We start from the raw sequence: 26,265 nt of genomic DNA on the forward strand, positions 1-26,265 counted from the left end.
GACTGTTAAGGGAACCTTTTTACCAGTTTATTCAGGCGACTGGCGAAATTTTAGTTGGCTAGCTCCCATAATTTTGTTACTGTCAATACAATCCTTTTTTAAAATTCTTTCGTAATACAAAAAAAAGTTCATGATTCATATAAGTATGATATCTGCAGAGCTTGATAACATCAAATCGTGTTAGCAGCTGTTTTGCATTTGTAGCTGCGCAATAACTTGAAAATTAAGAAATTTTGATGATGCATCTTTCATATTTATTCTCTATTGATAAACAGGCTAAAAAAGGCCCACCGTATTTACTCGATTAAACACCGTCAGTAGAAGTTGTTTAATTTGAAGAAGACAGCGTGTGAATAAAACAGCAGTTCTTTACTAAGACACAGATGAACAAACAGAAACCTTGCAATTCCAATTATTGACTGCACGAGAAATAAGTATACTTCGTTAACGTTAATAACTTAAACCAAAAGATATTCATCTTGGATGGGACTGAAAACGACGTTATGGGTTTTTTCTTACTTCTAACAGGGTTTCTTATCGCAGTTACTTCGCCAATAAGTAAATTTTAACTTGTTTCTCTCACACCCTGTGAATTCTTTATGTAACTATTCAATCACTTAAAAACTTTGCGAAGTAGAATCGTTGATTGCTTAAATTAATGCTTTTACTTCCAGAATTTGACAAATTCAAGAACAACGTTCATTATACCCAACCAGAATTGAATCTGATTCAGTGCAGTCACTGAGATAAGTACAGTAAGCAAAATAAGGTTTACGATACCGGAATTTGTTTCCGCTGGAAAGTATACCAACGCAAACCATTTTCTTCGGTTTTACATTCGGAAAGATTTCTTAAATTTGATATTTACATGTAAGAAGGAAATTGTAAAGGCTTGAAATGTCACTGTTAAGAATCCTATTTGCTAGTGCTCAAAGCCATAAGATTTTGTTGAAAAAGATCTGCTTCAATAAAAAGGTATTGTTTTTAGATCAAGTGTATGATGAAGTAACGCTTATTAAGCAGTTACAAATAAGTCAAGAGGTTGTAAAGTATGAAACCTCAGAAGTCATATGCCTACAGGGACCAGGGGCCCGTTTCTCGAAAGGCCCAGTGACTATATACCCCTATCCTCTGAAAGTTTTCATGCAGGCTACGACTCTTTTCTCATAGGCAATAAAAGTGGTCTTACTAGCACCGGAAAGGGTGGGAAAGGGAATATGTAGCCGGCTTGACTTCACGCTTTGTACGTAACGACTATAATGAACGATTATAACCGTATTGTAAAATAAAATATTTGTGGAGCCATTAAGTTTATTAGTGGTTAAGTCTGCTTTCTCGCAATTCAGCACCAACACACTGTTATACAAAATGTTATACATCATCAGTTTTTATCACTTCCATATTGTCTTTCATAGGCTATTATCTCCATATTGTCTTCCACAGACATTAAGAAATCACGACAAAACGTCAAGTTGTTTAATTTGAGGCAGACAGCGTGTGAATTAAACAGCAGTTCTTTACTAAGACACAGATGAACAAACAGAAACCTTGCAATTCCAATTACTGAATGCACGAGAAAGTATACTTCGTTAACGTTAATTACTTAAAGCACTCGGAAAAGATATTCATCTTGGATGGAACTGAAAACGACGTTATACATGATATACATGATATACATGATATACATGTTATACATGATAAAAGCAATCAAATTAAAGTAATAACATGAACTCGAAACCAAAAGGTCTTCACATCCCCAAGAGCCTTCGGCATGAGACACCTTTAGAGGGAGAGGCTACATGATTAAGAAAAATATATCCGGCAAACAAACCTGAATTGAAAAAATTGTTAAATTGTAGGTCTCTTAAGTAGCAGCAATTTACAGGTTACGATTTCTAGGGTCGGTGTTTCTGTGTTTAAGGGAAGACCTAAAAGAAAAATCAGGCCGACTTAAGGACTTTTGTGTTCTCGTAAGCCCATTATATTTTCTTTTCTTTTTCTTTTCTTTAAACGGGCTCGGACGAACAGTTATGCGTAGCCTTTACATTTATACCTCACAATATCTGAAAGAAAATTTTACCGTAAGGTGTGTAATATTTTCTCTGAGGACAGACATAGGAAAGCAAACGATAACCGTTTTCGCTTCTAATAACTATAATCCAATCTTTCGCTACAAATATAACGTTAACACAGCAACTTACAATTTTTTTCATTAAAAAAAGACAAACTCGGGCTCGAAAAGCTGACGAGTCTGTCCGTTTTAGAATAGAGGGAACTCTTTCATTTTTTAGATAAGTTCACTTTTTCAGTGAGAATATAAAGCCGTAAATAAAAAACTGAAAACAAACGCAGTAAACTTAATTGGCTTTAATTCAAGCGGTATTCAGCTGTATTCAGGGCCCTATGCGATTAGGAGTAGCCCCTCAGTAGCATCTTTTAAAAAGACACTCAAGACATTTTTATTTCAGAAAGCTTTTGGTGATTTGAATGTGCTTTTTAATCTCGTTTCTAGTAGGTTTTATGCAGTTTTTTTTTTTTTACAATTTACGTAGTCCAGGTAATTTTTATAGTTTTAGTGTTGACATAATTGTTTTAACTCTTTTTGGTAGGTTCATGCACTTTATGCATATATACTTAATGCAGTCTTAGTAATTTTTTTGTTTTTGAAATATTTTTATTTTTATTAAGCGCTGATGAAAATAGCAAAATTGATATTGGCGCTATATAATTATTATATTATTATATTATATTATTATTACAAGTTATGGAAAAAGAGCAGCACACTGCACACTGTACACTACACACTGCAGAAATTCTTGAATTCTACACACTGCAAAATTCTTGAATGGCAAGTAATGAACGAGAAAATGAATAGCAACTCAATGCAGAACATGTACAAAAACAACAAAGTGACTTCAGTTTTAATTCAAGAAAGGGCCCGTCTGAATCTCACAATTTATAGTCTCATGGTTGTTTTTTGAGCTAATGTTGTGAAAGAACAATGACCGATAAAAAACTTAATTTCTTGAAAATTTTTATTCAAAAACCCTTAATAAAGAGCAATCCGCGTAAGACAAGTTAAATCGTTGAGTTGACGCATATTGAATCGGTCGAGCACATGGCAAAAAATCAATTTCAAATGCACATTTTGTAGTTTTTCTCCATGAAACCTTTATAAATACCAAAAATTTCCTTTTAACAACGTACTTTCTTTGATCATAGAGTACGGAATGTACCTCAAGTGTCTTCAGAAACGCGTTAACCTCGCTGCCTTGTTCAAAACAAGCCAAGCGCTCCGATCCGCCGTGTAGAAAACAAGGTTGAATTCCTCGAAAGACAATGTCATATCGAAAAGCGTTCGTTTGTTTACAAAGAGGAAACTGAGCTTTCTTTCGAACTTTCTCGTTCCATTTGTGTCCTTTATCGGCGTATTTTCAATCTTGAAATGCAAAACTTTAGTCTTGAAAACCACCGCATGATGAAAGCGCGCCAGCCATTCTGTTGGTGGATGACATTTACTAAGGTGTAAAATCCGTTTCTTCCCTCGCCCCCTAAATGGTTGATATGACCATTGGACGTTTGTGGGGTTTACTGATTTAGTTTGAGAATTTTTTCCCAAACTTCTCTGGAGTTAGAAATTCTTTCCCCGAGATATAACGGTGTAAGATTATACTCATGAGCGATATTTTTTTCAGTGCAGGATATTTTTTTTTTCCAGGAATTTACTTGGATGTTTCTTTCCTCTCGAAATCAGTCAGCGGGACATTTCTTCTGAAATCACCCATAATCCCCTCAAAAGTCAAATGGTCGGCCCCTAAAATCCACCAAACATTTGGTCAGTTGACAGATTCTGATTTGTCAATCATTTCTTAAGGCTTTTGAAACAATAGGGGACAACACTCTCTAGGGGAGAGGGGAGGAATTCATTTCTACTTACCCATACCCGGAAAGTCCGTACAGATGGACGTACGGTGACGTCATACAAAAATTTTCTCGGATGGATAGTTCATCAAATTTTATTACCCATGGTGCTCCGCTGCGCGGTCTTTGCGCGCGCGGGGGCTCCGCTTTGATTATAACGAAAATGTGAGTGTAGTGAGGAGCGCATATTTTAATAACTGGTTACCCTGCATCAAGCAAGTACAAGCCTCAGTAAATCCCAAATTTTTCTTCCCATATTTTCTTTAAAACGAATCTATATTAAATAATTCCACTTAGCACGTCTGGATGAAATACTTTTATAAAAGATACTCTCAGAAATACATATTATGAATAAGTGAACAGTCAAATTTGTGTACTTATTATTTTCTTCCACAGGAATTGCCTGCATGGCCGGCGTCGGGTAGTTTTTTAGCATTTTGGGATTTTTGTTATAGAGCGCGCCCGAGCGAGCGTCCTCGAAATTTCTCCCTTCGAGCTTGATTAGTCCCTAGTTGGGGAGCAAGGGTCGTGTAGTGGTGAGAACACTCGCCTCATGTTGCGAACACATTCTGCATTTGCTCTCCACTTGCTGGCCACATATTACTTTCTGATAGTTTCTGGTGTTTATTGCCTGATCTTGAGCTGCTACAAGTAGTCCCTCTGTTTCTCCTTTCAAATTACTTGACAACCATTTGTTGTTGGTGACTGTGTCTACATGAGGCTTCTCTAGGATCTTTGGATACTGGCCATGCCATGCCTTGTTTTATTTATTATTATTATTATTATTATTATTATTATTAGCGCTTCCAGTCCGCCTGGGTGGTCTGGGTATGTTGATCAGGTTCATCGGCGTGGCTCACAGTGCTTCCTATCCAAGATTTGGGCTTTTACCTGAATAAATTAAGGGAGTTTTGCAACGCTGTAAAACTACCCTACAAGTGGCCAGTGGGTGATATCACCTCCTTCTGTGTTTGTGGGGAAGCTCTTACCGTAGACCACTCCATGATTTGCAAACTTTGAGGTTTTGTTAGATATGTCTTGTAACTCAGCGTCGCAACGAGCTATGAGATCTGGAACCCGAACCTCTGAGTAGGGTATGTAGTGATGTTGAAACCGAGCCAGTCATTTAAGATATCTCTGGAGAACAGCTAAGTAGAGGATCTAATATAAGCACAGGATGCGAGATTGGATATCCATGCAGGTGGATTCTGGGAGCACTAACGATAGGCATTCTTTGAAGTCAGGGTCTGTCAACCACATGCCGAATCGTACAAGGACCTCGAACCGCAACAGGTCTATTGTATGCATGAGAACGGGAAAAAACGTCTGTATTGATATTCAAGAAAAGTTCTCGACATTGAACATGGAATATTTACGACCTGGGTGTTTACAACAGCTGGCGGTATGGGGAGACAATCTCTCAGGTATCACGGTCGACTAGCGGAGCTGATTTCCATTCAGAAAGACGAACAATCTCTTTAAAACTATGTCGTGGAACAGAAGCAAAATCTTGTTTACATTATTAAGATCAGAACTCATTTGTCTTAGAGGATCTAGGGCAAAAAGGAAAGCTCAGTATCATGATATTAAGAGCGCTGACATTGAGATCCAAAATGTAGAAGGCGCCATTTAGGAGTACGAGGTTTTATTCTTTTTAACTTGCTTCTTTTAATATCAGAAACGGATAATTTTCTTTGGTCATGAATTAATTTAAAACACTGGACTGTGTGCAAGTGATATTGTGCTACCAACAATGATCGCATCTGAGCCGCAAGGAATGTATTTGGGACATCGTTATTGACACTGAATGTTACTGATTTATACTGATTCATAATGTTGTATAGTAGTTAATTCTTACTTCAAATATTTCTGTAAATTACGTACATATTTTCAAAGTTGAACAAAGTTTTATTATCATTAAAAAATATTATTATTATTATTACTATTACTATTACTATTACTATTACTATTACTATTATTATTTTTCCCAAGGCCCCATTATTCTGCGCGGCCAATACGTTTCGGGGCACGTAATCACAGCGAAAAAGTAAGCGAGTGTTTCCTGCCCGTTCGCCATATGGCGTCATCAAAGTGAATTGACCGAGAAGGTCTGGGTAAACGCTATACAGGGACTAGGCAACCTTCGCCGTAAAAAAACTGGCGCCTACTACGAAGGATACGCCAGGAAAGTCAAAGGAGTTGCGAAAATTACATCTAAAAGGAACTTCATCTGGTGACGTTGTTGCATTCTATATTCAACTTCTGCTAACTATGGATACTAGAAAAGGGTCAGTTAAAGTTCAACTTTTTTATAATAAAATGTTTAATCTTAAGTGTTACCGGATCACTGTCTCACGTCCACGTAATGCAGCCGCAAGGGCCCGCACAATCCGTTCTCTTAACCAGGCTTAAACTTTTCTTTCAGATGAAATTTTTTTCAACGCCAGTTTTGACTTCCTTAATTATGCCATAGTGGTCGTTATTATACAAAGATGACGAAGAAAGTAATAAGTAAACACATTTATTTTGTTCAGCTATTATACAATGTATATTTTTGAGAGTATCTTTCTAAGTCTTGAAGGTATTTTATCCCGCCCCAGACGACTTAAGTGGAATTGCAAATTAACCACAGACATTGAGGTGAAAAGCTCATCCTGCCATAGCCATATTAGTTTCGTGGTATGAAATCCTCTTAGCAGCTAATTGTTGCACTTCACAGTTGATTAAAGTTTTGTCGTTCAGGAAGTGCTTGATAAGATACAATCATGTTCGCGAGTGAAATTGACCAACTCAGAACAGGCGTCATCGTTTAATTTCTTTTACCGCGGTTGTCTGGAAAAGGGAGCTTTAGCATCGACGACGGCAACGGCTGCGAACACGTCAGTTTTAAAATGAATTCCCGTTTTTTCAATCTTTGTCGCGTCTATTCCAATTTGCTGAAAATGGCAAGTGTAGGCGAATTTCGCTGGGGTTGATTTCTTGAGGACCGCACTCAAGTTTAGAGAGAGAAAAAGAGATTCGTCGTCGCTTGTTTACGTCCTCCATAAAACTTGCAATGAGGCATTTTCACTTCGTAGTCGTGCAAGGACGGTAAAGAAATGTACAAAAAAGCGTGATGCACGTGCATTGCGTAATAAACCTATTGCTTTTTTGACGTCCTGGGGCCGGTTGCTCGAAGCCTGGTTAGCGCTAACCGTTGGTTAAGAGGTATCAAAATGTATAGGTTTCCATGGTATTTAACGCTGGTTAGCACTAACCATGCTTCGAGCAACCCGGGCCTGGTTGCTGTCGCCGTCGTCGTTGCTAAAGCTCCCTTTTTGATGCGTAGTGCCGGAATGCGGAGTGTAGAAAACGTGAAGTGGAGAAAATGAGGAGTTTGTATTTTTGTGGAAAATATAAAATAGAGGACAAAACTCAGTTAAACTTTTTTTTTTACCATGGAACCAATCGCACGTAAATTGTGTATGAAATTGCCTTGAAATTGCGAATTTCCCTAGAGTAAAAGACAAGCCTTCACATTGCCACGAGGCGCATATTAAGCCCGGGGGGGGGGGGGGGGGAGGTACATTAGATTTGTTTGGTGGGGGTGTGCCGCAGGGACCCTCTTAGCCTATACCAAATCAAGCTCAGGTGAATTTTGCGACCTTATAGTAGACTAAGCTCCCCAAACCCCTCCTTATCCTAGAGTCGCTACTTTCCAGAAACTACAGGGTCGACACTTTCTTTGCCGTTAAACTGAGTGGCGAGTAAGTTCAAACTTTCTAGTTTTATATTTTTGAGAGTAGTTTATTTCCGTTTTCCCTAGTCTAGAATAAATTTTCAACCAATCGTTCAGTTTACTCCCCCCGGGTATATAGACAATGTCGCTGAAGCGTTCGTAACGAAAGAACTTCGGCGCAGAGAGCTTAAAAGTTTAGAAACGGCACATTGTATGAGACATATGCATCATGAAAATACCGACGAACTTCTTGAACCACTTATACTGCCAGTAAAATCGACTTTTTTTAAAAGCTACCTGCAGATTAAGCAACAATATTTAGTTGGCGCCGTTTAGCCACACTGAAATTCTTTCGCAAAGACATTAAAACGGCGGTTTAATGGTCATAAGTTATAAGTAGGATCGTGCTGGAATTTTACGGTTGATGAGATGTTCAGGAACTTGAACTGCAATTTAAAAGTACTGGACTTGCTTATCTGATGAATATTATAATGTACAGAATTACGTGTACAGAATTAGTGTACCCGCCGGAAGTGGTGCCAATCCCAGCAATATCACTCCAGGTTCAACTTGCATATAGGCTGTCGTTCTCTCTGATTTTTTGCCATAACGACAAATTCGCACTGGAGTGAGAATCGGAGCGCAGAATTTTTGGATTTTTTTGTCTCCAAGATGCTTCGTTACATGCTATTTTTGTTTATCGCTACATCGCCGATTGTCATTCTTCCTCGCTCACTAACCGGTGTACAAGGAGTAAGTCCATCTTTTATTAACTCGAAATTGATGGAGTGGACGAAATGTGCCTCAAGTGGTTTTTGATTCATCTCCTTCCAGTTTGCCTTGTAGCATATATGGGAGCGAATCGAAGGGAGAATTTAACATTAGATCAGGATTCGCATAGTCCTTAATTCCTAACCTCCCTTTGTTTTTCTTTACAATTCTTACTCCCGCATCGTAAGAGATCTGAAAAGTCAGTAACAAGTAACGGATTCATTTTACTTTACAGAGTTCACTGCCAAACTACCATGAAGAAAAGAACATGTACCAGAGCTACTGGAAAGACACAAAAATCAAGGAAGTTGATGAAGATGCTAAAATATCAGCAAAAGGTATTACTGAAAATATACATTAGCTATAGCATCGCCATTATTCATACTCACTTACTTTTTCAAATGTAGTCAAACAATTCCAGGGGCGTAGCCGGCTTTTCGACTAGTTGCACGCTTGGCTGACTTTGATTTCCACATATCCTGAAGACTGCACGCATGACTAGTACGCACTGACCTCACCAACACTTTGAGCTCTTAAGCTTTGTAGCTCACCTCAACAACGCATGATTTATTAAAAGCGGTAGAGTGATCAAACCAAAAATTTGTAGGCCCGGGCCAAGAGGTCTTTATAATGGGCTGCCTACGCCACTGACGTTTGGAGTTGAATTTAGGTCCCTTTAGGTCCCTGTTATGTTTTCGAATGAGTATGATGGAACTAAGAATGGATTATTATACGTTTCTGGGTAACTGTCCACCTACCCCTCCCCTATAAGCCAACATTTCTGACAACCAGTTGCGAACTCAGACGGGTTAGTGGTCCCGCCCATAGTTTCCAACAATAGCCTCCCACTCAGAAAACCTAAACGCGTTCAACCCGCAGTGCATGTGGTTGACCGAGGGAGTGATGTCTGGTCATAAGTGGACGTGTTTCATTCTTGGGAAGCGATTTTGCCCAAATGTTTGGGCAAATCGTCTCTATACACGTAAACGCACTTAGCACTGAGACACATTTGGTAGCTTCATGGTATATTAACCCTTTAAACCCTAGGATCAAAATCTGAATTCTCATTTGTGGCCCCTATTCATTTCCTACAGAAGTAGAGGGGAGAGGTTGATAAAATATCATGCAAATTCATCTTGTGTAATCATGTCCGTAATTCTCATGACCACTCTGTTTTACAAAGCATTGTTATTACAAGGAGAAATTCGATGCTGATCACTCTTAGGGCTTAAAGGGTTAAAAGACTGCGCCTCAATCCCGGCTGACGTGCGCCGTCTATGAACGCCGGTTTAATTTCGGAAGCCAATAATGTTCTGTTCTATTTTAGAGTGTTACCATTACACGTTCCTTAACGAGTCCAGCAGAGCAAACTCCTTTTACAACATCAGTATTGACTTCCTTTGTGATGATGATCTTAACGGATGGTATCGCTTTGGGGGAGATGCTGGAAAGCAAATGGCGGATTCATGTGTTCCCGAGTTTCGATGTGGCGCAGAACTGCCGGGTTGGCTGAATGGCAGTCATCCTGAAAGAGCTGAGGGTGTTGTCCGACGCAAAGTTTGTTTCCGTTACAAAAACAATTGTTGTGAATACTCAACAAGCATCACAGTCCGTAACTGTGGAGGATTCTACGTCTACCACCTTGGGAAGCCCCCAATTTGTAACTTTCGTTACTGCGGCAACGGAACACTCAAACCAAGTGAGAATTTAATTTTCCCGTATAACCTGCTCTGTCAGTTATTCTCAACCTCCTCTTCCCTCAGCCACCAACCCCTTCCCCCTTCGCAATGTGACACCGGAACCTCGGATCCTGCATGGAAGATTTGTTCCTCGGGCCTTCCTCGTCTCTTATTATGTCTCAAACACGATAGTATATTTTCGCTTCTTCGTATATCAAACACGGGTCACAATGTTTATCGTACATTACAGAGGAAAGCATTAAAAATATCCGAAGCGTAGCCGAGTGCGACAGATTTTTTTCCCGACCCCTCTTCAAATACAACGAACTCGAAAATCGTTCCAGATACAAGACTCCGACTACCACTGATGCCTCATACTATCATTACAAACAGCCAGATGGTGACTACCATAACACTCAAACTACTCACTCTTAGTCTCGCAGTTGTGGGCCAAATGCCCCCCACGCCGTAGCCATAAAATTTCAAATTTTCGTGTGCGACACATGAATATGGTGCTTGAGGACCTGCACTTAGCCGTGTCGGTCCTGTTGTCGTAGCTAAGGACTTTAATTTTGTTGCTTTCATTACTCTTCGGCACTTTTCTTCGACTTCCTTTCTTTTTTAAGCACCTTGCCTTTACTTTAAGGGTTTAGAATATTATAAAATTGCGTTTCTATCTTATAAGGATTCTCCTATCAGATTGGAAAAGTAGACGTTTCGAAGACAAGGCAGGAATGGAGTCGCAACAGCAGCAAATGTGAAGCGCCGACTCACTGTACATTGTCACGTTGCACAGATGTGACTTTTCATCGGGAATTCGTTGGATTACGGACTGTAAGTATTTATGACTGCATACCAAGATGTGCTTCCGCACTTTTAAAGTGGACTAAGCTATGAGCTTAAACTTTACGTCATCGTTAAATTCATGAACAATGCTTCCCCGGGGAATTTCAAATGAGTCAAGGAACTAATGTGTATTCCAACCCTTCATCAACTAAGAGTTAAGAATCGAAAAAAATAATGATAATAATTCGCCATCTTTTGGGTAATGTTACCAGACAGTTTCGTGTTGGAGTTAATCTCAGAATATCGATTTCTCAGTTGAAATGACTTCAAGTTAGACCATAGAAGCACTCGGTGTTTTCTTGAAAATAATATTGTAAAGGAGACAAAAAAAAAAAACGTTACAACGGTCGATCAAAACGACTAAAACAAGGAGAACAGCTGAAAGGGAACAAGTTAGTACTTCGATGGACTGACAGTGGCATATCAACGGCACTGGAGCGCTTTATCTGTTTTTACTTATACAAATTTCTAACCGATGCATTTCAGGTCCACGTTTTTGTGTCACTGAATCATGAAGAAAACTCATCGATGGCTCACACGCCCTCGGCTCTATGGGCAGAATCCATCAATACAGTTGGATTTAAACTATGTTCGCGCACGGCGGGTAATAAAAACGACACAGGAATTATCAACTGGTTAGCTTTCGAAGACCAGCCAAGCACAGGCATAACGCAAGGAAGCGTTGCTCTTGGTGGAATATGGACCACAGAAACCAAATGTGAAAAAGTGGCCTTTTTTCAGGTTAGATCATGAAATTAGTTAGCAATTTGTTGAAAATAAAGTACAAAAATGCTGCATGTAAGAACAACACTTTTTAGCAGGAATGACATTGTGCTTTCTGTGATTTCTCAAGGTTTTTTTGGTATGTAACACCTTAACACCAATCAGTGGCGGACGGAGGATTTTGTGATAGAAGGGACCTAGAGACATAGTAACTGTATACAGTGGTAATATGAGCGCGATAGCGCCTATCAGGACTGCGAAATTAAATTAAATTTTATGATGCTAGCGGGGACCGACGCGATTGCGGCGGGAGCACAACCTCCCAGAAAAGGCAGCAACATTGTCTCCCTGAAAGATTGTCAAATCCAGATTGTTTGAGAAGGATATTTACTGCATGCGTTTTGGGAGCTTTGGTCATTTGCGACCAAAAATGTAGGCTTCGAACACAGATTCAAAGAAGATTTATATTAAAAAAAATTCAACAAAGGAAATGCATCCCAAGGACATGACTCTAAGACCAATCATAAGTAAATTCATTGCATGGGATTGATAAATGTCATCCTTCTCTTGTTGCGCTTGGCATAGTCGTCAATAATTGCATCATAATCCAGAGCAACGTCCTTGTGAATAAAGAGCAGCGACAGTGCGTTAAGGCGGTGTTCTCTCATGGTGCTTCTAAAACAACTCTTTACAAAGCGCAGTGATGAGTTGCTACGTTCCACGGTTGCACTTGTGACAGGGCCGATCATTAGGAGCCGCAAAATTGTGTGGAGTTTGGAGTATAGGCCTTTGTTACAGGCTGCCAATTCTTCTTGTAAAATGGAGGGTTTTTCGGTTCTATTGATCCTGAAAATGAAAGCAACAACTTACATATATCGCAAAACAGAAATGGTTTCCTTCGCGTATCACTGAAAAAACGTTTCATAACCATGTACATGAGTACATATAAACTTAGTGAAACTGTGCTGTATTCTTTGTAAAATTGAAAGAAAATTACCATACCAAAAGCGCTTCCACAGCTCTGGCTTCTGAGACGCACGCCTTGGCAGTGTAAGATCGGGCAAATAGTGACGAATGATTTTCTTTTGAGAAGACTTTTAAAGCTTCTGCAAGTTGGAAGGTATCAGTAGTATCTTTCAGTTTGTCGGTTTCAAGCTAGTTTATAAGGGCGGTTGATTCGAACAACGTTCGATAAATTTTCTTCAGTGTTAACAATGTTTATTTAAGAAAATATAGTTAAGTAACAAAGCTCGACGTACCATCTGACACACGTTTACAAAAGAAAACAATTCCTGTACAAAAGGTGGGGGCCTGGGCGTCCTGGGCCCACTCCTCTGAATCCGCCCTTGTTAACGTTGTCAAAACCAAGGCCTCTGTCCCGGATTAATAGATGGATCAAATTTCAGTCAATCTACGTCCATTTCATTGTCCATAGGCTCATTTGACCTCGTATTTTGTCTTCCAGAGCTTTGCCTCTAAGCCGTACGTGTTTGTTTCCGCAAAGTACGGCCGCAGTACAAAGCAAACTGATGCTGTTTATGTATGGTTGGAGAATGTAAATTCTGAAGGTTTCAAAGTTTGCATCAGGGAATTCTTGCCTTTTGATGGAAAACACAGAGATACAATTGTGGTACGTGGGAAATAACGATAAAGTATACACGTAACATAGATATTATGTCTTTGGCGGGGAATCAATCGTCATTTCATCAGCTGTGATCTAGGACAAGGAATAGGTAGTGTCTGGCGTCCCACAAGGCTCCATATTAGGTCCTTTTATATTCAATTTGTACTTAGCAGATCTGCAGGACTCTATGCCAGTGTTTAACAGGTTATCTTTTTTAGGTTAATGCGTTTTTAGAATTTCTGCAAAAACCGGAAAGGGAAAAGTAACAACCTCTCTTAATATGAGGCATGAGGTAACCAGTGCTTCGAAGGCTATCAACTAAAACAGTAAAATGATGATGAATTCTCTCACTTAATTTGGATCATCATAGGTTTCTGGGAAACTGCCCACCTACCCCTCCCCTAAGCCAACATTAACACGTACTTCTCACTTAGGGCAAATCCATCAAATAATCCCAAGGGGGATCATTATACGTTTCTGGGAAACTGCCCACATACCCCTCCCCTAAGCCAACATTAACACTTACTTCTCACTTAGGGCGAATCCATCAAATGATCCCTTGGATCATTCGACGTTTCTGGGAAACTGCCCACCTACCCCTCCTCTAAGCTACCATTAGCAATTACTTCTCACTTAGGGCAAATCCATCAAATGATCCCTTGGATCACTATACATGTCTGGGAAACTGCCCACCTACCCCTCCCCTAAGCTACCATTAGCAATTACTTCTTACTTAGGGCAAATCCATCAAACGATCCCTTGGATCACTATACATGTCTGGGAAACTGCCCACCTACCCCTCCCCTAAGCCAACATTAGCACTTACTTCTCACTTAGGGCAAATCCATCAAATGATTCCTTGAACATTATACGTTTCTGGTTTTTTTTTTTCACGAACAGGACTGGTTCGCATTCCTCAGGCTTGACAACGTGACTGCCGGAGAAAAGTTCTTTCCAAATGACGGATACCCGTCAGCTGAGGACAACTATGGCTTCTGCCAGGTGAGTGGTAGCTGTCAATCGGCTGTCAAGGTAACAAAGGCCAAACTACTTGAGTGTTTTGTTTGTGCTTTACTACGTTAATCGATGAGAACCACGATCGTTTAGCCCCTGCCACCGGTCGACACTATCTCTGGTTACGTCCGTCTGCGAAACAGCGCGAAAGTTCTTGGTCTGGGCCCCTACCTGTTTAACAGGATTTGAGTACGGGCCATAATTGGTCTGTTTAAAATGCCATTGTCGATTTGACAGTCAGGTTGATGGGAAATACAAAACGTATTTCAGAACAAGGATATCCAAGGAAGGAAAGGAAACCCCGGAAAGGAATCCGCAGAACAAGGATATCGGCACACTTCGCGGACGTTACAAACACTGAGGTTAAATTACGTTTGCTACGCAGGCTACGATTCTAAATCGTGTTGAATTTCTTCTTTCTTACAGGACGTTTCTTTCAATAAAACATTCCACGAGTCACCAGTTGTCCTTGTTTCTGTCAATCACCGATACGATCGCCAGTCGAAGGGCCGGTTTCTCCCGGAAAATAACATAATCTCGACCTGGGTGGAGGTAGGTTTGTGTTTCGTTCTCTATACTCACGTCATTAGACATTCCCAAATAGGAAAACTTTTAAATTGTAAACCACGGTTACACTTTGGTGTGTTCATTTCCTGCCGTTCTCTTTTTCTTTATTTTTAACCTGTCGCCAGGTTTTTATTATTGTTATATTTTTTATTACAGCAAGTGCAAAAATAAAAAATAACATATGATAATGGAAAAGAAACGTTTCTTTTCGTTTCTTACTGCTGTTCTCCCCATTAGCATGAAAACGATTCTCACCAGCATAATTAGAATCTGCTAAAGTGAAAACGCACTTCTTTTGTATTATAATAACTTGCTTGTACGTGTCTCTCTTTGCAGAACGTTGGCTTGCAATCTATGAGGATATGTGTTAAAGACCTCAGTGGATCTGGTCCTATCCATGACCCACTTACTGTAGCCTATGCTGTTGTTGGAGGTACGTTTTTTACTTAGGCCCTTTGAGAAAACTCCGCGCTCGTTGGTTGAATTGAAATTCCTTTAAACTCAACTCTACTAAAACTTCCACCCCTTTTTTTTTTTCAACATAGACATAGATCCTTGCCTTAACGTGCAATGCCCTCGATTTGGAGTCTGCAAAGCATATAATGCGTATGCCGGTCGCTGTGAATGTAATGACCAATGTCCATCGTATCAAGATCAAGTGTGCAGTGCGAGTGGTACGACATACGACAATCGATGCTGGCAGAAGCTCGGTTACTGCAAAGGACTTGAGAGCGACCCCCGTATCTACCATCCGGGAAGCTGTGAAGGTAAGCAAGACCGTAAACTGCCGCTTCTAAGCCGTTTTAGGTTCCCCTGGATATAAGCGCCCCCCCCCCCCCATTTTTTTATTAACGTTTTAAATCTGAAACAATGGTAAAATGTGGTAGATTTTGAAAACCTGCTTCCCATTATATAAAGCACGCAGAATTATGGTAAAAATGCGATAATTAGTCTCCAGGGCCGAGTTGTTCAAAGCTGGGTTAAGATAACCCAGGGTTAGTGCGAGATTTGAATTCAGATATGAAAGCTTAAAAAGCATTTCAGTTTCAATTCTTTTTGCCTACAGGTTGATGATTGAAAGCTCTAAAAATAACAGAGAAAATTATCCGAGAAAATGCTTTTGAGCACAAGAAAACTAAACCAGGATTAAATTTAACCCCAGGTTAAGCTCTAATCGGCCTTCGAACAACTGGGCCCAGGAATACCTTAATAACCAGTAAATGTAAAACTTACTTTGATCAGTTACTGCTAAAGATGTTCCGAAGAATCTCCGAAGTGCTGTTTCTACTTTAGTTATAAGCCCTGGCGGGTATAGGCCCCACCGTTTATTTATAACAGAGTCCTCCTAAAACCCCATACGAAGATTTGAAGTGGCTCTGCTCAACAAAGTCACGTTATTACGCATCCTCGTTGTTGTCAGCACTGTTGCTTTATGTGAAAGGACTGGATACAATAAGAGCTCTAGCAAATAAATTCATGGGCGAGAGACTGTAAATATAAGTTGCTCCTGTAAATATCTAAATGGAGGAAGTAATCATCAGTATAATGCCTAAAATGCGATTAATTGGACAAATAGTTTTTACTCTATTAAATCCTTTGGGAGTGGCCATGGCCACCCACAAAAAGAGCAGCACATGTACTGAGCACAGGACATTTTTGTAGTAGTCATTAACAACACAAAACAAAAAGGAAATTCGTAACATTACAACTGAACAAGCAACGCAAGCTCACTAGAAAATATTCCCCCCCAAAAAATACGGCATAAGCAAACTTGGGCGCGCTTCGGTATCCAGCTGATCGGAAGCGCAGCGCATATGAATTACAGACATTGAAATCATGAGATTATTCACATAATAATAATAATAATAATAATAATAATAATAATAATAATAATAATAATAATAGTTTATTGATATCCCTCTCGCAGCCTAAAGGCTGAATTACATGGAAGGTCAGTGACACTAACAGAAGACAATACAATACAAAAACAATCAAATAGATAATTATGTAAATATGATTAAAAGCACTACATGAACCAAATAGTATTTTAAGTTGATAATTTTTTTGTTGAACAGTTTTTCCTATTGTGCGGGGCCGAGAAGACCTTCTCCGTGTTCCAAAATGGCTCGATTCAAGTTGTCAGACCGTCACATTTCCACCATACCGGTTCTACCCGGATAAACAGGTTCATGTCCAAATAACTGTCAATCACATCAAATTGAATAACTCTGTTAAAGTCCACGACGCGGTGACTGCATGGACAGAAAACATCAGCGCAAAAAACTTTACAGTTTGTGCCTTGCAAGCAGGAAGGAAAAAAGAGAAATTTACCCCTTTCACCAGCATTGATTGGGCTGCCTATCAAGGAGGGCCTCCTGAAGCACTTACGGGAACGGTTAATTTGCCCAAATGGTGGAGTGGTACAAACTGCGAGAAAGTGACGTTTCCCAAGGTATGATGGGAACATTTAAATGTTTCACGAACAGTTTTTTTTTTGCATGCAGAAGTGCCGAATAATAATCATGACGATGAAGGGAATTTTGCATGGGCTTAATTTGTGTCTGCTACATGAAACACAAATACTAAATAAACGGAAAATCATCGTAAAATGATGCGCAAATTTAACGTAATTGATAGTTTATATCGGCATATTACCTAAAACCTAGTGCTAGGCCGCAACATGTGCAATACCGTATGGAATTTTTGTTCTTTCTTTACATCCTCGCTCGCTTTTCTTTTCAATAATCCTAAACCATCTATATCACTCTTTCAACATTCTTTAAAAACTTGTAAGGTCCCGTCGAGTGAACACCACGATGGATTGATTGATTTATCTTACAGCCTTTCGTCCACACTAAAAATGATGAATTGTCCACCCAGAAAAGCACTTTTCGGAAACGCTTTTCATAGATCTCTGAAAATCTCACTGTATATTCATTTTTGCCAAAAAAGACACGTTTTGAAATCTAGTAGGACTAGTGTGGACTCGTGTGGAAGGAAAACATTTTATATTGCGTTTTCCAATTTCTCCATTTTTCCAGTTTTTGCTGATTAAAGTGGCCGGTGCGCGTAAAAATACCCTCCTTAACTCAATCTTTTTCAAATTGTTTTTTAGTTGTTGTTATTTTCAGAACATTCCATTTTTGACAAACTTACTCGCTTTTTCATCAGGGAAAATTCACTGAGGCCCCAGTAGTCCTTGTGACTTCAGAGCATCTGAAAACAGGTCAAGAGTATGATGCCGCTCTCATCTGGACCGAAGACGTAACAAATAGCTCATTTCAAGTTTGTCTTCGGGAACTGCAAAACTTTGATGGTAAACACGAGGATATTAGTGTGGTATGTGTCAGAAGTAAAACTAGAGGCATATTTATTGCTCTTAAACGGAAAGAGAGAACTGGGTAATTATTTCTTTCATGAAAAGTTGTCGCTAAGCAAAATTCTTTGGGCAACACAAGTGAATAGCTGGCATAATAGCCCAAGTCGTCTCAAACAGACGATCGACACAGTTCTATAGAAACACTTCTGATGCGTTGCGAGACTATCCAAACGATTGAGGCGATCGCAATTGCCTGGATACGACTGAAGTTTTAAATATTCGTTCAGAACGTCGGGATCCGGTCCAAGTCGTCGAAGTACATTGATTGAGGCTATGAAGACGATCTGGACGAATGTTTGGAAACCAAGCCTTTGATTTGTCGTACAAACTATCGCATTTACTAATTTGTGCCAATTCAATTCAATTCATTTCCTCACAACTTATTTGCTAATCTTAAAAACTTACAACCCTTTTTATTGTTTATAGGTATATACGTTCATTTTATTTGGTTAATATTAAGGTTTGATTATGGTGACCAAGTTAACCATTCAGTTTTCTGGTTGGCCCCCATATTGCAAAATACGTTTCTTTTAAAAACAGGCGAAAAACAGAACCAAACGAGACGCTCTGGGACCGTATATTTGCGCGTCCATTTACTAGGCGTGTGTGAAGTTTTTTATGTCTATTAGGATGTGTTAGTAGTGCAGTAGCGTTGTATGTTTTAGGGGTTGGTTGAGATGTTTGAAGTGGAAGGCGTGGAGTTATATTGGGCGTGGATTAGTAAGATAATGGCTGTAGTTTGTTAATCAGTGAAACCAAGAGAGGATAAAGGGGACAGAAAAGGCATCCTCCGTACACACCCTATTCCATAGGTAATTCGTCTCTAGTTATTTTTAAGACCACAGATCCCAAGGAGGATTGGACAACAGCCAATCACATAGCTCGAATGTGTTCTGCGTGGATGACCCACGATCAGAGACACGCGTCCTTCACGAATTGAGGCAGAAAAAAATGGCGGAAGACGCGAAGAGCGATATTGCTATTCGTTTTGTCGACGAAAACGAGAGATTTCTGCTAAAGCTGTGTCAGCGAAACGAAAATTAAAAAAGAATCGCCCTTCCTCTCTTGCATAGAGCTAACAATACAGCAGGGAAATCCTTAACACACTGAATATTCCCTCAGGATCATTTATAATTTACAGTTTGAAGAGAGCAATTACTGGTTTGATATTTATTCTTTCATTAGTCTTTTATTATTCAACAAAAATAACACTTGGCGTCCTATAATAACAATAATGACAATTTAATAACTTCCAGAGCGCTATTTACATTCACTGATCAACAGCGCTTAACAACTTAAAAAACTACAATAAAATTCAAATTTGTAAAACTAATTACATGTACATGAATATTACTTGCTACTTACTTTATTGTACAAACGACCGGTTTCAAGAGACCGGCGAAATTTCTCATTTTGTTAAAGCACTAAGGTTACGATAACTTCGAGTTAAACTGATTTCACGGGTTGTCAAAGAGTCGAGCGAGACCCTTTTCCCAGGTGAGCGCCGACTCATTTCGCTTCAATATTCAGAAATGCTCTCGATCTCTTTACGCTTTCATTGCCCTTCGCCCGACATGTTTTGCACGGCGTTTAGTCACGCGAAACCTCCACGAAACATCCACGCAGCGCGCAAGGTACCTTTATCCCGATTCTAAAAACAACGCGAGACGAATTGCCTATGGAATAGGGTGTACATGGGGGATGCCTTCTCTGTCCCCTTTATCCTCTCTTGGTGAAACTGGTTTCTAGTAGAATTTGATATGAAGTAACAAAAAATATTTTTTGGGAAGGTAAACGTGATTTGAGGTGTTGCAGTGAGGTAGTTTTGGGTGTGCTAATTTGGTTACAAAAGGATAGTGCAGTTACAGTCTGTTGAAATGAAGTGGTGGTTTTGAGAGACCTTATCAATAGTTTAAAACATACTTGTACTTATTTTAAACGTTGTTAGGCTTTCTGTTTAGGATTTTTTTTATGGAGAAAAGGTGGATAAGGAAACTTCATTTAATATGGAGAAGGGGGTATGAAAATGTTGGGGGGGGGGGGGGGCTGAAATTTTGTATGTGTGTCTTTTTTTGTGCGACGACAATTGTTTTCCATAGGGAAAATTTAAATAACTTAATAGTTTGTTTCACACAGCGTACCTTGTTTTTTCAATCGTTTGACTTCTATTGCCGAATTGCTTTCCGTGCCTTATCTGTGCGATGTATGTAATGAGGATAAATGCTGTGTCGTGACAAATCGCGCGGCAGACTAGTCGCCTTTTTGGCTTGTTTACGTTCGCACGTATTGCGGGCCTATTGCAACTTTGAATCAAAACAATCGATCTCGATTACTCTATTTGGGCAACGCCCAAATAATAACAATTACAGTAAATAGATGTAAAAAGTGGTTGACATATTTCCCATTTTAAAGTGGAGGGGAACAAGATCCTTCTTCAGAAGATTCTAATAACTTGCTCAGTTGTAGCCATAATTATATTAAGCCCTATCAAACGTGACCGTCCGCCATAACGACGTACACCCGGAGTCTACAGAAAAATTGCTGTATTGAAAGCAATTATTATAACAGGTCTGAATGACGATGATGATATATTTAAGGAGTCAGTGTAGTTAACAACTACTAATTTCAATGAATTCTTGTTTGCAGAACTGGTTTGCGTTTTCTAAATCGCTGAAAAAGCCACTGTCTTTTGAGCACGGCAGCATAGGTTTTATAGGCACCAACAACACTAACCCACCACTGATGGATGAAAATAATAATGCATACTGCAAGGTAAGAAGAGACAAAAAATTAATATGTATCACTTTTATTACACGATTGGTCGTCAAACGTTACTCCCAGTTTTGTGTAACTTTAGCGAAGGAATGGTGAAACGTTTTAGCTAAATGTTTTCGGGTATTTCTTGTTTTTCAGTTCGTGTTATTCACAAGAAGTTACGGCTCGACTCCAACAGTGCTCATCGCTGCCAATCACAGCACAAAAGTATCCGGGAACTCATCCCCAGTTAACAACGGTATTTCCACGTGGATTGAGGTAAAAATCGCTCTAGTGTGACACTACACTGTATTTCAGGTCAGTTGTAAGTGTAGCGAAGCTTTCCGCAGGTCATTAAAGAAAATTCCCATTAGCGCTGTGAAAAGATGCCTTGACAATCAAAGAAATTGGATGTTAAAGGAATGATTAATTAAAACGAAATTTATGTAGACAGGGACAAGACAAAAACTGAACTAGGTAAAATTTATATCGCACAAAGTAGTACGTGCTTTTGGTGAATATGACATCGGCGCATGTGCGGCTTTGCGCGTTAAAACTCTGTGCATGTGGTTTGATAATAAGTTATTGCGGGCGACAAAAGGAGCCGCTATCCTAATCTCCAGTTTGTTACTACGCATGCGTCGCATGTATGTAGCCAGCATTCGTTTGGACTTCCACTAAGAATGTTTGGAATTCACATAACTCAATTTGATCCCGAATGTTTGAACCTTCTATGACTCGTAATCTGATCACGCGTGTTTTGACTTTAGGCAAAACACAGCGCTGGAGCAAAACCGTTTTGACCTTCGATCGTTGTCGCCCTCACTCCGTAACGTTTAGTTATTACTTAACACATGTTAAGGTATTCAATGAGAGGGAGGAGAGGGAAGGGAAAGACCCTTTCCCTACCCTCTACTCGCGATTTTTTCACCCTTTCCCCAAACAGAGAGCCTGTTCACAGGCTGCTCGTGTCGGGACAACAGGTTTGTAGTGCGAACATTATATTATTGTATATACCAAAGGCAGTCAATGGTTTCGGTGTAACCTAGCTAGCTTGCTAGCTTTTTTGTTTCTCCTTCCTCACATGGTCCCTATGGCTTCCACGCTCGGACACAGACTCCTTAAGAATTAATTGCCTCCTTATTTCTTATCCTATCTCCAAGCAAGCGAGACTTAAACGCTTTTTAGAGCTTTCTTGTTGTATTAAGTTTACTCATTAAGATTATTTGGTTTAATTTATTTTTATTCCAGTGCATTTTATATTCCATATTGATTATCAGCTAGTAAATAGATTTTCCTCATTTATATGTAAATAGCGCGATAGAAGTAATTGAATTTATTGTTGTTATTATTATCATCATCATCATCATCATCATCATCATCATCATCATCATCATCATCATCATCATCATCATCATCATCATCATCATCATCATCATTAATAGTAGTGCAAAGTGGATCAAAACAGTTTTCCTTTTGACTGATCCTTCTCTAAGAAAACCTTTCTAGGTCCTTTCAGTATTTCCCAATTAATTTTGAACGAGCTGTTCACATTCGATTTTGAAGTTTGTAGTGGACAGCAGCGTATTATTTGATAGACAATTTGGCATCCCTGAGGGTCATTCCACGTCAAACGCAAAAATTAATCTTGCCAAATGGATTGCCCCTTAGACTGGCGAAAACAAATTTTAGGCTGGAGTTTTTCTTGATCTTTTGAAAACTTATTTGCAGTTGGTACATGTGCAATAGACTATAAAAATACTGAGAGCAGAGCTGAACGGAGGACAACAGTATGTGGATTTCCCCAGGTTTCCATACCTGAGCCCTCTTTTTAATCTTTTATATCAACGATCTCCTTAATTGTTTTAGTAACGTTGAGTCCCTTCTACTCGCTGATGACACTAATGGTCTCTTTGACCACCCTGATTGCATCTTGTGATGGATAATATATAGATTTAGCCAGGGCTAAAAGCAAAGCTCCCGTTTATAAATTCATAATTTAAATCAAACAATCAGACTTGTAATCCACAGATCAGGGCACATTCATTTGACTTTTGAGGCAAAGGCTAAGTGATTTTAGAGAAAAATAATTTGACAGTCCAAGAGTGAAACAAATTTTACATCGATTTATTAAATAGTCTTATTTGTACACCCAAAAATAGCAATCATGTTCGATCACATTCGAGTATTGTATTTGCATTAGCTGTTGCATCATAATAAGGCATTCACCAGTCTCTCGAACATTGCTCCGTTAGAGAGACTATGGATAATTACGTGATAATTGGACAACCCCGAAATATAATTTTAAGAAACACACGCGCCACGATAGTCCTTGGTGGCAGCCAATTTTCACGTTGCATTCCTCTGTCTAAAAGAGAGGCCAAAATAAAAAAATCAGGCCGGATTTTTTGTGTTCGACAAGTTTAGGTTACTGGTAAATCTTGGCGACGAATCTGGTGGCGACACACTGACATACTTTTTCTCATCACGTCTCAGGTAAACGGTACCATGAGGCCCTTTTTTATCATACAGTCCTCGGACAGAATTTATTCTTTTTTGCCCTATTTAAACCTATAATTCTGCAGTTTTTCACAATTTTGCAAGAGAATTTCCACTCATTCAATATCCACGACGATCAAAGCATGCTCTTCCTCTGCACAACAAATTATAGCATTGAATTATAAAACGTTTTCATGAAGAGAATTCTATAATGCCGGGACTTTTCAGTTAGAAAAATCTGGTCCTATGTGATATGTAATGGTAAATTCGGTCTGTAATCATAGGAGTGATTACCTTAACAAAATCGGACGACCGCGTAGCGGGAGTCCGATTTGTGTAATCACGAGTATGATTACAGACCGAATTGGACGACACGAAGTTCTGTTACCAATTAATCATAACTTTAACAAAATTTGTCACATAATAGGCTATTTTTAAAATCAAAACACAAGAAATTCGAAATTTTGTTTTGCTACCAGTGAAAAAAAAAAGCCATTTAAGCGCGCGCTTGATGGCGCGTACTGTCCAATTACTTAGGTATGACGCGTACTGTCCTATTAAACTGTCCAATTAAGGCTGAAGTCAGGGCAGTTGATAGCCAATCAGATGTGACAATTTTGTTATAGTTATGATTAGCAGGGTAATAACTATAGGCTTTTAATGAAAACGATAAAAAATTCCCAACATCACTCTTCGGCCAGCCGGACGGGTTCTCACTTTTGACAGGCACCAAATTTGCAGTGCGATTGATAGAGTTACCATTAACGCTTTAACATGATAGAGAAATTGTTATGTTTAGGTTTTATTTCCCTTTATTTACGAAACTGTGTATGGTTTTGTTATCTGTACTCTTTAAAAGCGAGTGATATTTACGCGCGGCGTTTTGAGTATTTCTGCATGCGATGTTTATGTTCGACTGGAAACAACCGGTGCAGCGATAAAAATTGCGAGAGGGACTACTAACAATCAATAAAATAAATATAATTCGGTGAAACATGTACAGAGACAATAATTTTCATTCACGAAGAGAAGTATTGAGAGTAAAGTGTCTCTGAAAATCATGAGTCAGGTAAGCATAAACTTGTTTATGTTTTAAGCTGGCTTCCCGGTGTTTGCTCTTTTTCAAGATGAACTCGAGGCAAGAAAATCGCTCAGAGCTTTCTGTTTACAGCCAAAATCGTAACTAAATAATTTCTTCGGAACCTCTTCTTTGAATTTGCGGTCAAAAAATGTCTAAAGGCTCTTTAAATCTGATACTATTGTAGGTTATTACTATTGTATTGCAGGAAACATTAACATTAACATTATATGACACAGACATTGGCATATACTAATTAGCATAAATTCGTGCACCGTAACACCAAGTAATAACCAGAAAATCGCTCAGAGCTTTCTGTTTACAGCCAAAATCATAACTAAATAATCTTCGGAACCTTTTCTTTGAATTTGCGGTCAAAAAATGTCTAAAGGCTCTTTAAATCTGATACTGTTGTAGGTTAGATCATTGCTCGTGTATAAACTTAAGCCGCGTAAACCATACGCTCGACTTCAGGAAACCGAAAAAAAAAAAACACATCGAAGACAATAATTGCTCAGGCTTACCAGTCGAGATACTGCCTCTGAAAGTCATCAAGTGTTCCAGAATCGCTTGAGACTTTTCAATCCTCTTATGCCTCAAGCAAGGGCAAGTGAGTAAGCTATTTTGAAAACGATACCATCCGAAATCGGATTTCCAATGACTTTGACAAGTGGTGCATTTGTTAACAAAAAGCGCAATAAACAAACCAGCCATGAATTACAGAACAATCTTGAGAGCAGCTGTATTTCATTTTGTACACCAAGTAGAAAAAGACAGTTTAAGACATCACAAGATGACACAAAACTCTATCGGCTCCAGCTATCAATAAGCAAGTTACCAGACGCTGCATAAATTTTCCGCATGAACTCACCTGTCAAATTTTGACCAATCAGAACATAAAAATTGGACGTAGAGCGTGATCAACGCGTGACAGTGACAAAAGTCAAAAGCGATTGCCTTCCCTGCATGTAAATGTAAAAGCCTGTTGAATTTTCGCGTCCGAGGTCAGTTCAAATCAACATTTTACAAGTGCGGCTCTTGAGCAAGACTTATTTCTTATGCATTTAAAAAAAAATTGAACTTGAGCCTTCGATCATTTGAAAAGTAGCAACTTGTCAGCCGATACCTTCAAAAAAAGACTCGAACTCAGTGGGTCGATACCTGAGCCCGCGATACGGTCAGGCGATACTGGTCAGCAGAAACACTATTTTGACAGCTGTCAATTAATCAAAACATGGATGTACAATATCAGGTTGCAGGCTCCCAAACTATCTAGAAAGTGTGAGATGAAACATTGGTATACCTGTGGTACAGACGAACGGAAGGTCGGCTGGTCGGTGTACGGTCACGTGATTGCCGAATTTTCTAGGATGGATAGATTTTCTAAGCTATGGGGCTTCCAATTGAGCCCGTGATCAAATAAAATATCAGCGCAAAACTTTAAACACTACGTGACCTTGATGGATAGAAAAATGAGCCCGCGATACACTCAGGTAATGATGGTCAGCGTATACTCTAGTTTGACAGCTGTCAATTAACCTTCATTAGAATGGCAAATATTCGAATTAACAGACTACGAGTGTGAGTAAGACATATCCGTCCGGCATGTATTGGAAAATGCTAGATCGTGTACCTGAGCGAACCTGAGCCCACGTTATTAGTTTTCTGATTAGTGGTCTGCGCATGTCCCAT

The 26,265-nt window shown here is 39.3% G+C and overlaps 1 protein-coding gene across 2 annotated transcripts in view; it reads left to right on the forward strand.

Annotated features, from left to right (window-relative positions):
- Positions 1 to 472: 472 nt before the first annotated feature.
- The window catches only part of LOC140946251 (uncharacterized), a 41,469-nt gene continuing 15,676 nt past the window's right edge, over positions 473 to 26,265 (forward strand). Inside the window, exons 1-14 of one of the 2 annotated variants that reach the window (XM_073395343.1) lie at positions 473 to 554; positions 8,646 to 8,748; positions 9,738 to 10,109; positions 10,775 to 10,923; positions 11,422 to 11,676; positions 13,124 to 13,288; positions 14,183 to 14,314; positions 14,723 to 14,848; positions 15,200 to 15,296; positions 15,409 to 15,630; positions 16,939 to 17,315; positions 18,035 to 18,202; positions 20,889 to 21,014; positions 21,156 to 21,275. In XM_073395343.1, the coding sequence (XP_073251444.1) occupies positions 504 to 554; positions 8,646 to 8,748; positions 9,738 to 10,109; positions 10,775 to 10,923; positions 11,422 to 11,676; positions 13,124 to 13,288; positions 14,183 to 14,314; positions 14,723 to 14,848; positions 15,200 to 15,296; positions 15,409 to 15,630; positions 16,939 to 17,315; positions 18,035 to 18,202; positions 20,889 to 21,014; positions 21,156 to 21,275 (2,463 nt within the window). In that variant the 5' untranslated portion in view covers positions 473 to 503. The remainder of the gene's footprint in view (positions 555 to 8,645; positions 8,749 to 9,737; positions 10,110 to 10,774; positions 10,924 to 11,421; positions 11,677 to 13,123; positions 13,289 to 14,182; positions 14,315 to 14,722; positions 14,849 to 15,199; positions 15,297 to 15,408; positions 15,631 to 16,938; positions 17,316 to 18,034; positions 18,203 to 20,888; positions 21,015 to 21,155; positions 21,276 to 26,265) is intronic. The other variant, XM_073395344.1, reaches the window with a different exon arrangement.

This window comes from Porites lutea, chromosome 8 (assembly GCF_958299795.1).
Source record: "Porites lutea chromosome 8, jaPorLute2.1, whole genome shotgun sequence".
NCBI classification, from domain to species: Eukaryota; Metazoa; Cnidaria; class Anthozoa; order Scleractinia; family Poritidae; genus Porites; species Porites lutea.